At 46.4% G+C, this 14,836-nt stretch overlaps 1 protein-coding gene across 5 annotated transcripts in view; it reads right to left on the bottom strand.

The window, feature by feature from the left end:
* Positions 1 to 14,836, bottom strand: part of CACNA1A (calcium voltage-gated channel subunit alpha1 A) — a 409,889-nt gene that overhangs the window by 245,745 nt on the left and 149,308 nt on the right. For 3 of the 5 annotated variants that reach the window (XM_054538644.2, XM_054538643.2, XM_054538645.2), the window contains exons 4-5: positions 2,497 to 2,602; positions 272 to 411 (exon numbers count right to left, since the gene is read on the bottom strand). In XM_054538644.2, coding sequence (XP_054394619.2) covers positions 272 to 411; positions 2,497 to 2,602 — 246 coding nt within the window. The remainder of the gene's footprint in view (positions 1 to 271; positions 412 to 2,496; positions 2,603 to 14,836) is intronic. The other 2 variants (XM_054538646.2, XM_054538647.2) reach the window with 1 other exon arrangement.

Consider the following 14,836-nt stretch of genomic DNA (forward strand, 5'->3'; position numbering starts at 1 on the left):
GTTGCAAGGATTAAATTAGAGAATGGGCATAAAGCACTCTGGAAGCAGCCAACAATAATGAGCTATTATTTTAATTGTAACAGAAAGCATCTGCTGTAATATACAGCTGAGACATGGAGGTGGGGTGTTGGCAGAAGGGAGGCAGGCGCATAACGAGGGGAGGGAGAACACAAGGGCTCAGCCTTCCTGAGCCCGGCCCAGACCACACCAACCAAAAGCCTCATAATCCTTCAGCTAGTTAAATCCAAAGAGTATAGCATGCGCCACTTACCCCGTTAGCACCACCACAAAGTCCATGACGTTCCAGCCATTCCTCAAGTAGGAGCCTTTGTGGAAGGCAAACCCAAGGGCAATGATTTTAATTCCAGCCTCGAAACAAAAAATTCCAATGAAGTATGGTTCTGTGTCATCCTGGAAGGGAGAGAAGGCAAGGTCAGTGTCTTGGGCTGGGCAGATGTTGACAAGATCAGGGAACCAGCCCACCTAGAAATCAGTACCCCTCACCCTCTCGCTTCCCCCGACCCTCCTGCACTCACTACCTCTCACTGCCTCTTGTAGAGTTCTCTTGTCCAAAGCCTTTTACAAGCAAAGCCAATGCTCAGAGAAGGCACCTTCCTCCTTCATTCCTTTTGGGCCAACCTCACATACCACTCGGCCAAACAGAATTACTTGTTTGCACCTGTCTTATTCAATACAACAGTCACAGGCCACATGTGGCTATTTCAATTAAAATTAATTTAAATGCAATAAAATAAAAAACGCAGTTCTGCAGTCACACTGGCTACATTTCAAGTGACAATCCTATTGGACAGGGCAGATGGAGATCATTTCTGTGACTGCAGAAAATTCTAATGGAAAGCATTGGTTTAGAGGATTTACTTGTCACATGCAGCGTTCAAGGCATTTGAGGCTAGAGTTTGTGTATTGACCTCACTCCTAAATCTGACCCCTTAGGATGGTTCTCAGCTGGCATGTAGATTGTTAAAGGTCTGGAATAGGACTTCTGTACTGGCTGATAAGTGGCCAGTATCCTCACCTCCAGTTTCTCTGCAGAACCTCCGGCTGGTTCTGGCTTCCGGCTGATAATCTATCATATTTGAAATTAAGCTATAAGCTCTTTTCCATCAGAGCCCCTATGTGAATGTTTTCCCATCTGTTACAGCAATGTTTCTCGAGCTACAATCATTTCATTCTGCCTGAATGATTTTTTTTCTTCCATATCAGCTTGCCACTGGTACTTCTATTTGCTTACCGGTCTTTCAATGGACTCTTTTTATTTAACTTTATTTTAAGTGAAAATACAAAGGTCTAGAAATCATAGGTTTGCTAGGCTAGTTATAGTTTTTAGAAGACTGTGACATTGTGAAATGTATGTTTGGTCTTTGACACTGTTTCCTGGTGTACAGCTCCTAAAATCCTTGGGATCTCCAAAGGGATGTCTTTTTGTAGGCTAAGGATTGACTGATGGCTGGCAGCTTCTAGGTAGCTTCAGGATGGGGGCTGGTCACCGGGAAAACCAAGGCATGATTAGAGGGTTGGATTTAAATCATTGACCATTGGTGATCAACTTAATTTTCAGCCCCTCTGCCCTCTCAGAGGTTGGGGGGTGGGGCTGAAAGTCGCAACCCTCAAATCATGCCTTAGTCTTTCTGGTGACCAGTCCCCCTCCTGAAGCTACCTAGAAGCTGCCAGCCACACCCTTCTCCTATATCTCACCCTATGCATCTCTTCATTTGTATCCTTTGTACTATTCTTTTTTCTTTTTTTTCGCTCCCCCCAAGACAGAGTTTCACTCCTGTTGCCTAGACTGGAGTGCAATGGGGCGATCTTGGCTCACTGTAACCTCTGCCTGCCGGGTTCAAGCGATTCTCCTGCCTCAGCCTCCCAAGTAGCTGAGATTACAGGTGTGCACCACCATATCCAGCTAATTTTGTATTTTTTTAGTAGAGATGGGTTTTCACCATGTTGGTCAGGCTGGTCTCGGACTCTTGACCTCAAGTGATCTACCTGCCTTGGCCTCCCAAACTGCTGGGATTACAGCCACGAGCTACCGTGCCTGGCCAAGACATAATTATTAACATTAACAATGTTTATTTGAGAATACTGCCTGAAATTATGTCAGATGCCAAAGTGAGCAGCTTGAGACCAGCCTAAGCAACCTAGTGAGATCCCCATCTCTACAAAAAAGATAAAAATAAGAAAATTAGCTGGGCACGGTGGCACCTGTAGTCCCTGCTACTCAGGAGGCTGCAGCGGGAGGACGGCTTGAGCCCAGGAGGTGGAGGCTGCAGTGAGCTATGACTGAACCACTGCACTCCAGCCTGGGTGACAGAGCGAGACTCTGTTTCAAGAAAAAATAAAAAAGAAATTTAGGCTTCCCATGATCTGGCTCTGGGCTCCAGGACTGAGAGACTCCTCTGTGCCCTGCTCCACTCCCCCAAAAATCAATGTCCTGCTAAAGCCAAGGAGAAGCCCCCGAGAAGAGACATCACTCACCAGCCGTTCAGACATAGGGGTCTTGTCATCATCAGGCAGATGCTGCTCCAGTGCGAGGACGATGCAATTCGCTATGATGGTGGCTAAAATCATATATTCAAAGGGAGTATTGGGGAATTAAGGAAAAATCTTGTTCAAAGAAAAGAAGGGTGTTTGGAGGTGCACCCACCCCCACTGACCCCAGTGGAAAGATCTCAAGCCCCCTAGGTCCTCCCAACTCATCAGCACAGGTGGAATTATTCATTCTCCTGTCTGGAGTAGACCCCTGAAGATCTCAAACCCAGAGCAGGTGACTTCTAAAGGGAAATGCGGATATTCACCTTCTATCTCACCCGCAATATTCATTGAACACATATTCATTCAGTACCTGCTGTGTGCCAGACTCTGTTCTGGGCTAGGGACACAGCTGAGAGCAAAGCAGACAAGAGGAGAAGCTTCCTCCTGCTTCCCAGAGGAGAAGCAAATAAATGAGATAACTACATCACGTATACTATGCTATACAGTACACTGCATATACCATGTTATATAGTACATCATATATTCTATGTTATGTAGTAAGAGGGTGAAGGCTATAGACAGTGGAAGGGGTCAGGGTTGCAATTTCAAATATGGTGGCAGGGCCAGCATGATGGCAGGCACCTGTGGTCCCAGGTACTTGGGAGGCTGAGGCGAGAGAATTGCTTGAGCCGAGGAGGTAGAGGCTGCAGTGTACAATGACTATACCACTGCACTCCAGCCTGGGTGACAGAAGGAGGCCCTGTCTAAAAAAAAAAAAAAAAAAGAGATAAATTAAAAATAGATAGAGGCTGAGGTGGGTGGATCACCTGCGGTCAGGACTTTGAGACCAGCCTGGCCAACATGGTGAAACCCTGTCTCTACTAAAAATACAAAAATTAGCCAGGCGTGGTGGTGCACACCTGTAGTCCCAGCTACTTGGGAGGCCGGGGCAGGAGAATCGCTTGAACCTGGGAGGTGGAGGTTGCAGTGAGCTGAGATAATGCCACTGCACTCTAGCCTGGGCAACAGAGCAAGACTCCATCTCAAAAATAAATAAAATAATAAATAAATAAGTACATAAATAAATAAAACATTATGATCAGATTTGACACTTAATGCATGATCCACAGAAGAAAAAACAGATACGCTGGGCTTTATCAAAATTTAAACCTTTTGTGCATCAAAGGACGTTATCAAGAAAGTTAAAAGACAAGTAACAGAATGGGAGAAGCTATTTGCAAATCATGTATCTGATAAGGGTCCAGTACTATATAAGAACATTTACGGCCAGGTGTGGTGGCTCATGCCTGTAATCCCAGAACTTTGGGAGGCTGAGGTGGGTGGATCATGAGGTCAGGAGATCGAGACCATCCTGACTAACACGGTGAAACCCTACCTCTACTAAAAAATACAAAAAATTAGCCGGGCGTGATAGCGGGCATCTGTAGTCCCAGCTACTCAGGAGGCTGAGGCAGGAGAACGGCGTGAACCTGGGAGGCAGAGCTTGCAGTGAGCCGAGATCGTGCCACTGCACTCCAGCCTGGGTGACACAGCGAGACTCCGTCTCAAAAAAAAAAAAAAAAATTAAAAATAAAAAAAGAACATTTACAACACAACAACAAAAAGATAATCCAATTGAAAAATGGACAGGAGGCTAGAATAGACATTTCTCCAAAGAAGACAGTCAAATGGCCAATAAATACATGAGGGTATTAGTGATCAGGGAAGTGAAAATCAAACCCCGGTGGGATACTGCTTCACATCCACTAGGATAGCTAAAATTAAAAACAAACAAACAAACAGAAAACAAGTGTTGGTGAAGATGTGAAGAAATTGAAACCCTCGTGCTGGTGGGAATATAAAATGGTGTAGCTGGCCAGGTGCGGTGGCTCACGCCTGTAATCCCAGCATTTTGGGAGGCCGAGGTAGGAGGATTACTTGAGCACAGGAGTCCGAGACCAGCCTAGGCAACAAAGTGAGACACTCTCTCTCTATAAAAAATATAAAAAATTAGCCAGGCATGGTGGTGCAGGCCTGTAGTGCCAGCTACTTGGGAGGCTGAGGAGAGAGGATTGCTTGAGCCCCAGGAGGTTGAGGCTGCAGTGAACCATGATTGCACCACTGCACTCCAGCCTGGGCAATGGGAGTGAGACCCTGTCTCAAAACAACAACAAAAACAACAACAACAAAAAACACCAGTGCAACTGCCGTAGAAAACCATTCATTGGTTCCTCAAAAAGTTAATCACAGAGTTACCATGTGACACACAGTAACTCCACTCCAAGGTATAAACACAAAAGGATCGTAAGACAGGTACTCCAACAAACACTCATACACGAATATTCACAGCAGCACTATTCACAACAGCCAAAAGATGGAAACAACCTAAATTTCATCAGTGGGTGAATGGATAAACAAAATATGGTCTACTCACAGAATGGAATAGTATTCAGCCATAAAAAGGAATGAAGTAGGCTAGGTGCAGTGGCTCAGGCCTGTAAACCCAGCACTTTGGGAGGCCGAGGCAGGCAGATCACCTGAGGTTGGGAGTTTAAGACCAGCCTGACCAACATGGAGAAACCCCATCTCTACTAAAAAAAATACAAAATTAGCTGGGTGTGGTGGCGCATGCCTGTAATCCCAGCTACTCAGGAGGCTGAGGCAGGAGGATCGCTTGAACCTGGGAGGCAGAGGTTGCGGTGAGCTGAGATTGTGCCATTGCACTCCAGCCTGGGCAACAAAAGCAAAACTCCGTTTCAAAAAAAAAAAAAAAAAGAATGAAGTACTGATACATGATAGAACAGGAATGAACCTTGAAAACATTACGCCAAGTGAAAGAAGCAGACATAAAATACCCCATATTGTATGATTTCATGTATATGAAATATCCCAAATAGGCAAATCCAGAGACAGACAGATTTGTTGTTCCTGGGGAATGGGAAGGGAAATGGGAGTGACTGCTTAATATTTTAGAACTAGATGAAGGTGATAGTTACACAACATTGTGAATGTACTAAATGCCTCTCCCCTCCCCTCTCCTTTCTTTTTTTATTTATTTTTACTTTTTTTTTTTAAAGAAACACGATTTTGCTCTGTCACCCAGGCTGGAGTGCAGTGGCGTGATCATAGCTCACTGCAGCCTTGAATTCCTAGGCTCAAACGATCCTCCTGCCTCAGCCTCCTGAGTAGCTGGGACTACAGGTGCACACCACCATGTGTGCCTAATTTTTTTTTTTTTTATTTTTTTTGTAAGAGACAGAGTCTTACTTTGTTGCCCAGGGTGGTCCTGAACTCCTGGGCGACCTTCCTTCCTCAGCCTCGCAAAGTGCTGGGATTACAGGCATGAGCCACTGTGCCCAGTCCTAAATGCCACTTTAAAATGGTTAATTGTGTTATATTAATTTTACCTCAATAAAAAAAAAATTACAGAGATCAGGGCAGACCTCTGAGAATCTGCTTTTCCAAGACCCGAGGCAGGGGAGGGGTCGTCCAGTGCGTATCTCTAGATGCCCCATTTGCATTCTCTCCAGTTTGCATAGGTAAACTCCTCCCTGCATCCTGGGAGCTGTCATTTGGGTTGAGGAGGCCTCCCTCCCTAGTGTCCCACCAGAGGATCCGCAGGGCAGGTGGGGAGGGTCTATCTTGTTCATTTCATATTAGCTCCTGACCTGCTGATCAGCTGGTAAATGGGAATGTCCGCTGTCTCCCTGCCACACCCCTCAAAAGTGTCCCATGCCAACAGGCTCTGCATATGGATCTGGCAATCTCTGAGAAGGAGGTGTAAGCACTGGAGAAGTGGCTGCTTGAGTGAAAAAGCCATAGGGTGTTGGTTACTCCGGAGCAGGATTTCCCAACCTCAGCACTAGGTTTAGGGGTGGATCATTCTTCTTGGTGGGGCTGTCTGGGCACTGTGGCATGTTCAACGGTATCCCTGGCCTCTGTGTGCTAGATGCCAGTAGTAACCCCTCCTGTCCAGTGAGGACAACCTCAAGTGGTCTCTAAACATTGCTGAGTGTGCCCTGGGGGCACTGAAATCCCGTGTTCTGTAGAGAGATCAATTAGTGTGTCTTGGGGAACTTGACCATGCTAAACCTCTCCCCTCCTCCTAGCTCTATCCTTTGGAAAATTAATTGGTTTCAGTCTCCTCTTCTGCCCTGGAGTTAGGTTTGGCATTTTGGAAGCGCCATAAAACCATCCCTTCCAGGCCGGAGGGAGAGTGGAACCTGCTTTCCAGGTGGGAAAACGGAGTCTGAAACAGAAACCCCCTCAGTAAAAGTCTCGGAAAGCCAGGAAAACCAGGCTTCCTTTTGTCACCAGCTTCAGCTTTTGCCTCCAGCTGAAAGCACACTCTGAAAAGCAAAATCCGAGACTCAGGGCAATTTGGAGAGCCAACAAAAGCCGGCCTTGCCGACGATCATCTCTGATTGGCTTTCTGCCTCCGAGCTGACAGGCATTAGGAGCCCAGAGAACAAAGCTAGGCTGTGTTGCACAAATACTCCACTCTGCCTCACCCTGCAGCCTGGAAAATAAGAGACAATATTTGTACACAAAGCAGCAACGCCAAGCCCTTCCCTGGTCTCCTCTCGCTATGATTTGAAGCTGACTTCGCTTCCTCTCCCTGCCAACTCAGCCTCCTTACACGCGCTTCTGCCATCCCACTCCTCCGGTTCCCTGGCCTCCTGCCCCTCAATGGCAGGGATGTGACTTCCTTTGGATCGGCTCCGGGACTGAAGGTTCCAGGAAGAGTCCCAGAAGGCCAACATGCAGCATGCAGCACTTTTATGGGCTGCAATATCAGGGTTTCAACTGGCCAGCGTCGCCTGGATTTCAGACCCAGGGCTCTCTGGGTTTGGCAATGAAACCTTAGCACGTAGGCAAAAATAGAGGTTCTACTCTCCCACCTTGCTTCATTTTCTTACTTCTTATCAAACACAGACACTCACACTGCTTCTCCAACATCATCCCCCCTCCCTCTGCTCACCCACACCCCCACAAGTGTCCACAGACATGCCCCAGATGGACATCTGCAACAATGACCTCAGACCCTTGCTACTCAAAGTGTGGTCCCAGAACCAGCACCTGCTAGGAATGCAGCCTCAGGCCCCGCATCCACCTGCTGAGTCAGAATCTGCATTTAAAAAGATCGCCAGGGGATTTGTGTGCACTGGGAAGTTTAGGAAGTGCTAAGTGCCTCTATTTCAGGGGTAGGAGGAGGAGCTCAGGTAATTGCGGTTTTGAGTCATCCAGAAAGAGGTGGGGGTTCCTCTTTCTCCTCCAAGCTTTCTCCTCCATGTTCTGACCCCAGGGGGAGAACTGAACAGCCCTGGGTACCAGCCTTCTGCTCCCACTTGGGTAAAGAGCCTGAGAAGAAACCGAAGATTTTGATGAAATAAGAGCAATGTTGGAATGAGACAAAAGCAGAAAAGAAAATTTCAGCCTAATGCATGTGGAAGTATTCAAAGCCTTCCCATGGATCCCATCTCACTCAAAAGCAAAAACAAAGTCCTTCTAGCACCAGCAAGGTGCATGACCTGCTCCCATTACCTCCCTCCCCTCATCTCCTCTATTCTCTCCCTTAGTCACTCAGCTACAGCAACGCTGGCCTCCCTTTTATTCCCCAAACTCCCCAGGCACATTTGTACCCAGGGGCCTTTGCACTTGCTGTTCATTCTCCTGGAATAGTCTTTCCCCAGACATCCACATGACTCCCTCCCTCACTTCCTTTAGGCCTTTACTCAAAGGTCACATCCATCAACCCCCTTTGCCTGCTTATTTTTTTCTTTCTTTCGTCCCCGTCCCCAGTCAAGCATCTGCTATTTTCTTCCTTCTTTATCTTGTTCCCTGTCTCTCCCACGAGACTGCACACTCTATGCACGTGGGGATTTTTTGTCTACTTTGTTCACTGCTTCATCCTCTGTGCCCAGGAGAGCATTCCCTATATAGTAGATGCTCAAAATACACCGGTGGAAGGGCCTGGTGCGGTGGCTCATGCGGTGTAATCCTAGCACTTTGGGAGGCCAAGGCGGGTGGATCACTAGAGGTCAGGAGTTCGAGACCAGCCTGGCCAACATGGTGAAACCCCGTCTCTACTAAAAATACAAAAATTAGCTGGGCATAGTGGCAGACGCCTGTAATCTCAGCTACTCGGGAGGCTGAGGCAGGAGAATCACTTGAACCCGGGAAGCAGAGTTTGCAGTGAGCCGAGATCACGCCACTGCACTCCAGCCTGGACAACAGAACGAGACTCCGTCTCAAAAACAAAACAAAACAAAACAAAACAAAAATCACCGGTGGAGGAAGTGAAGGAAGGGGACATGGGTCCTGCTGCCTATAAACTCTGACTTCATCTCAAGCCAAGTCTCCATGAGCATGTTAAGGACACAATGAAACCCCCTGAAACATGCAGTGATGTACTTGGTGCCCAGATGAAAGAAAGATGGGCTGCTGAGTTCTTGGCATGGTAAGAGATGCCTCGCCCGAGGCAGACGTCAAAGGTTGCACTGAGTAGTCGAGCTGGGGGGAGGCGAGGCTTTCTCAGCCCAACCTCAAGTCATGCCTGATCCTCCCAATTTAGAAAGCCTGAGTTCTAACTCACAGCTGCGGTGTGCAATGCCTCTGTTAGCTGAGCTGAGTCTTTCTGCTCCCTGATTGGCTCAGAGAGAAAGCACCTGTGTCAGCGGGATCCAGAAAAATCAGCCATCCTAGGAGGCCAAAGGGGGGCGGGGGCTGAAAGAAGAGAAGCATCCCTGATGGGAGGAAAAGCTGGCTCCCAAAATGGCTCTCGGAAGTCAGGATAGCAGACAGCCCTGCAGGCAGGTGAGGAGATACAGAGCTCTATACACAATGAAATTGATCAGGACCTGCAGAGGCCCCAGAGAGAGGCTGTATGTGACCCTGGAAAAGACCAAGTGATTCTGTGTAGGGAAGAAGGAGGGCTTGCATCTGAGAACAGGACCTTGCTCTTGGGATTCAGAACATCAAGGAAAATTCTCAAAGTGGGCATGGCTGATGGTTCCCATCCCTTAGCAAGACCTTGCAGTGTCTAAGTAATCCTTGCATCCCTCTGTGGTGCCCTTCATCCTCATCTCATTTGAAACCTCCTGTGGTTGGTGTGAAAATCAAATCAGGTTTGTCAACTCTTCGTGACCTTGGCTCCACTATGGGGGCTGCTGATGAGTGGGTTCTAAGGAAACAGATACTTGTAGCAGTTAGCCAGGTCATTGAGCTTGTGGGAAGAAGCCAAACAGACCTTATTTTCATGTAAGTTCCATGCTCATCACAATCACCAGGAAAAGAGTAGAGGGTACCAAGACCCTAGATATATGGGTTTAAGATATATTCCTTGGTCCACTAAACACATGCCCCAATTTCACTCTGCAATATGATCAACTATTATGGGGCCATTAACAAGCACAGCAACCATAATTACAGCTGTCTTGTTTCCAACTGCTTCTTTGGGCAGATACCATGGTAAGCACTTTGTTTCAGTTAATTCCTTGCAACATTTCTAAAAGGTGGGTTCTGTGGTAAGCCCCATTTTCCACATAAGAAAATCCAGGCTCAGAGAGATTAAACAAATTTTCAAGGTCACATAGGAGGTAGTGGCAGAGCTGGGGCTCACACCCAGGTTTGCCCAACTCCACAGTCTATGACTTTTTTTCTTTTTTTTTTGAGTTAGGGTCTTGCTCTGTTGCCCAGAGTGAAATGCAGTGGCATGATCACAGCTCACTGTAGCCTTGACCTCCCAGGCTCAAGCGATCCACCCACTTCAGCCTCCTGAGTAGCTGGGACTACAGGTGCATGCCAACACACCTGGCTAATTTTTAACATTTTTGTAGAGATGAGGGTCTCACCATGTTGCCTAGGCTGGTCTTGAACTCCTGGGCTCAAGCGATCCTCTCACCTTGGCCTTTCAAAGTGCTGAGATTACAGGTATGAGCCACTGTGCCCAGCCCACAGTCTATGCTTTTAAGCTGGTGGTCCCCAAAGACCACTCAGGAGCTATCCTGGTTAGAAGATGGATGGTTTTGACTTTATTAAAAAAAAAAAAATAGAATGCAGGTACATTTGGGGCCCTAACCATATGGATTAGACCAAATGGGTTACACCTCACCCAAGTCCCAACCAATGGCCACAGTTTAGTAAAGGCCAACCATTGCATGCTAGTCCACGCCCTCATAAGCCCATCTCAAGTGGGAATTATTAATGACTATTTCAACTTCAAATAATCCAAACAGTCTCCAGTTCCCAGACGTGGGCTTCAAAATCTTCAACACACAGTTCTAACCAAAATGAAGCCTGGAAAAGATCTCTCCACTCGCTGATCAGCCCAAGACTCTTAGCAGGGATGGCGTGCTAACAAGGGCAACCCTAGCGCTGCCCGGGATGTTTTCAGCACCACGGCCAGCGGCAAAGAGGCATAAGTTTAATTTCACTTGCACCCAGGGATGGGAAGCCCCCGGGAGAGAAAACAAAACCAGCAGCAACTATTAACACTCTCTGAGACATCTGCAAAGACCTACATTTCACATACAGGGTAGAGGCGAAAAAGATTAATCATGTCATCAGGAAAATAAAATGAAGAGAAAATTAAAAACCGAGTATCAAATAGGTTTGTGTGTCATTTGTTTTTTCATATTATCCAACAATGTCCAACACTTTGGTTCTGAAATGAGAAGTCTACTCAGGGCTGCTAAATCATGCTTCTGCTTAGAAAACTGGCAATACCTGCATTAAAAAATAGTAGTGCAGAGGAATTGAAAGGATTTGGGGATCAGACGTGGCTTTGACCTTGGGCAAGGCAGTTTCCTTCTCTGAGCCTCAGTTTCCTCATATATAAAAGGTAGAAAATAGCACCAACCTCATAGGTTGTGTGAGAATGGAATGAGTTGATACACACAATAATCTATTACAGGGCCCTGCATATAGTAAGTGCTCAATGAATGTGAGTGTTTCATATTGTTTACTTTGGTTCCCGTGATGACTAGAAAATTTAATGTGGGCCAGATGCAGAGGTAGACGCCTATCATCTCAGCCCTTTGGGAGGCCAAGGCAGAGGATCGCTTGAGGCCAGGAGTTTGAGGCCAGCCTGGGCGACACAGCAAGATCCTGTCTCTACAAAAATACATTTAAAAATAAGAAAACTAGCCAGGCATGTTGGCACATGCCTGTAGTCCTAGCTACTCGAGAGACCAAGGCAGGAAGACTGCTTGAACCTGGGAATTTGAGGCTGCATTGAGCTATGATCATACCATGGCACTCCAGTCTGGGCAACAGAGCAAGACCCTATCTCTTAAAATAATTAAATAAATACATTTTTTTTTTAAAAAAGAAAACTTAATATGCTTATAAAAACAGGATACAATTCATCTCATTGTAATCATGCAATAAATGTTCATTACTTTATGACAATTGCTGCTAATAGTAAATAACTTTTCCAGTTTTTTGTTTTTGTTTTTTTTTTTTTTTAGAGACAGAGTCTTGCTCTTTTGCCCAGGCCGGACTGCAGTGGCACTATCTCGGCTCACTGCAAGCTCTGCCTCCTGGGTTCATGCCATTCTCTTGCCTCAGCCTCCCGAGTAGCTGGGATTACAGGCACCCGCCACCGCGCCCGGCTAATTTTTTGTATTTTTAGTAGAGACGGGGTTTCACCATGTTAGCCAAGATGGTCTCGATCTCCTGACCTCGTGATCTGCCTGCCTCGGCCTCCCAAAGTGCTGGGATTACAGGCGTGAGCCACTGCACCCGGCCAACTTTTCCTATTTTTGCCCTTCTAGGTCTTGGTTCCTTTTCTTTTCTTTCCTTTTCTTTTGGTTTCTTTTCTTTTCTCTTCTCTTTTCTTTTCTTTTCGAGATAGTCTTGCTCTGCCGCCCAGGCTGGAGTGCAATGCTGCGATCTCAGTTGACTGCAGCCTCCACCTCCTGGGTGCGAGCAACTCTCCTGCCTCAGCCTCCCGAGTAGCTGGGATTACAGGCGTGCAGCACCACCCACCTGGCTAATTTTTTGTATTTTTTAGTAGAGACAGGGTTTCACCATGTTGGCCAGGCTAGTCTTGAACTCCTGATCTCAAGTGATCCGCCCACCTCAGCCTCCCAAAGTACTGGGATTACAGGCATGAGCCACCGTGCCCAGCCTTAGTTCCTTTTCTTCAAGGAGGGAGGGAAGGGACAACACCTACCATCATCATAGCTGAACAGACCTTCTCTCAAATCTGAAATGTTTCCAAGAACATACTGCAGTGCATGCATATGTGTGGTCCACTCACTGAATATTTGACTCAAAATAAATGTTGCCAAAAAAAATCTTCATTGGACATTTCATGTAAATGGAATTAAACACAATGTTGCCTTTTGTGTCTGGCTTTCACTCAGCATCAACTTTTTTGTTTTGTTTTGTTTTGTTTTTTTGAGATAGGGTCTCACTCTGTTGCCTAGGCTGGAGTGCAGTGGCATGATCATGGCTCACTGCAGCCTCAGCCTCCTGGGCTCAATCGATCCTCTCGCCTCAGTCTCCTGAATAGCTGGGACTACAGGCAAAGGTCACCACATCTGGCTAGTTTTTTGTAAATTTTTTTGTAGAGATGGAGTTTTGCTATGTTACCCAGGGTGGTCTTGAACACCTGGGCTCAAGCGATCCGCCCACCCCAGCCTCCCAAAGTTCTGGGATTACAGGTGTAAGCCACTGTTTCCAGCCACATCATATTTTTGAGGTTCATCTATGTTGTAGCAAAGATTAGTATTTCATTCCTTTTTAAGGCAGACTAATATCTGAGGAAGATATACCACACTTGGTTTATCTGTTCATCCATGGATGGACTTTTGGGCTAGCTCATCCTGTTGACCACCTAGAATAGGTAAATCCATAGAGACAGGATGCAGATGGGTGGTTGCCAGAGGCTGGAGCAAGGTAGGGGGGAGGGGAGAAGGGGAGAGACTGCTTAATGGGTACAAGGTCTCCTTTAGCGGTGGTGAAAATGTTCTGGAGCTAGACAGAGGTGGTAGTTACATAACAGTTGGAGTGCAGTAAATGCCACAGAGCCATTCACTTTAAAATGGTTAATTTTATGTTATGCGAATTGCACCTGATTTTTCTTAAATTCCATTTTGGTTTTGCTTTTTTTCTTTTTCTTTCCCCTTGACTCTCCTCAGGGTTCTCATCATGGGCCTTTACTCACTGCACTTTACCCTGGGCGACAGAGTGAGGCTCTGTCCTTTTTTTTTTTTTTTTTTCCTTTTCTTTTTTTTTTTAAGACGGAGTCTTGCACCTAACCTGGGTCAGCACCCAGGCTGGAGTGCATGGAGTGCAGTGGCACAATCTTGGCTCACTGCAGCCTCCATTTCCTGGGTTCAAGCTATTCTCATGCCTCAACCTCCCTGGTAGCTGGGACTACAGGCACCCACCACCATACCTGGCTAATTTTTGCATTTTTAGTAGAGTTGGGGTTTCACCATATTGGCCAGACTGGTCTCGAACTCCTGACCTCAAGTGATCTGCCCACCTCAACCTCCCAAAGTGCTGGGATTACAGGCGTGAGCCACCGCGCCCGGCCAAGACTCTGTCTTTTAAAATACTGCTGCTGCTGCTACTACTACTACTACTTTCATCAATCATCATCATCATCATCATCATCTGACCACACATCCTTGTGCACTTGTGAGAATTTTTTGGCAGAATAAATTCCATGATGTGAAATTGCTGATTTTTTTTCCTCTGAGCCCTCAACCATTTAGAGAAGCATGATATGGACGGTTTTCAAGAGTCCTTCCCTCTCTCTTTTAAATTTCCATTATTTATTTATTTATTTGTAGAGATGGGTCTCGCTAGGTTTTCAAGAGTCCTTCCCTCTCTCTTTTAAATTTCATTTATTTATTTATTTATAGAGATGGGTCTCGCTATGTTGCCCAGGCTAGTCTCAAACTCCCAGGCTCAAGCTATCCTCCTGCCTCCCCACTTCCCAAAACACTGGGATTACTGGCGTGAGCCACTGCATCCAGCTAGAGGGAAGATAATGTTTTAATAAAAGCTAGAGGAGGCAAGGGAATGAGCCCTGTTTCTATCTGGGAGAAGAGTAACCCAGGAGGGGGAGCAGCCAGTACAAAGAATGTGTGTGGGAAAAAATTTGAAAGACAAACACGAAATTGCTAGCAGAGGTTATCTCTGGGAGGTGGGATGGGGTAAGGGCTTTTCACCTTCTAAATGACACAGTACACATTTTTTAAACTTTTAAAAAACCACGCAAAACAACGAGCCCATATTCTTTTCATAATTAAAACCTTTTTTTTTTTTAAAGGGGGATGCCAGGCATGGCGGCTCACACCTGTAATCCCAGCTACTGGGGAGGCTG

Source organism: Pongo abelii, chromosome 20 (assembly GCF_028885655.2).
Source record: "Pongo abelii isolate AG06213 chromosome 20, NHGRI_mPonAbe1-v2.0_pri, whole genome shotgun sequence".
Taxonomy (NCBI): domain Eukaryota; kingdom Metazoa; phylum Chordata; class Mammalia; order Primates; family Hominidae; genus Pongo; species Pongo abelii.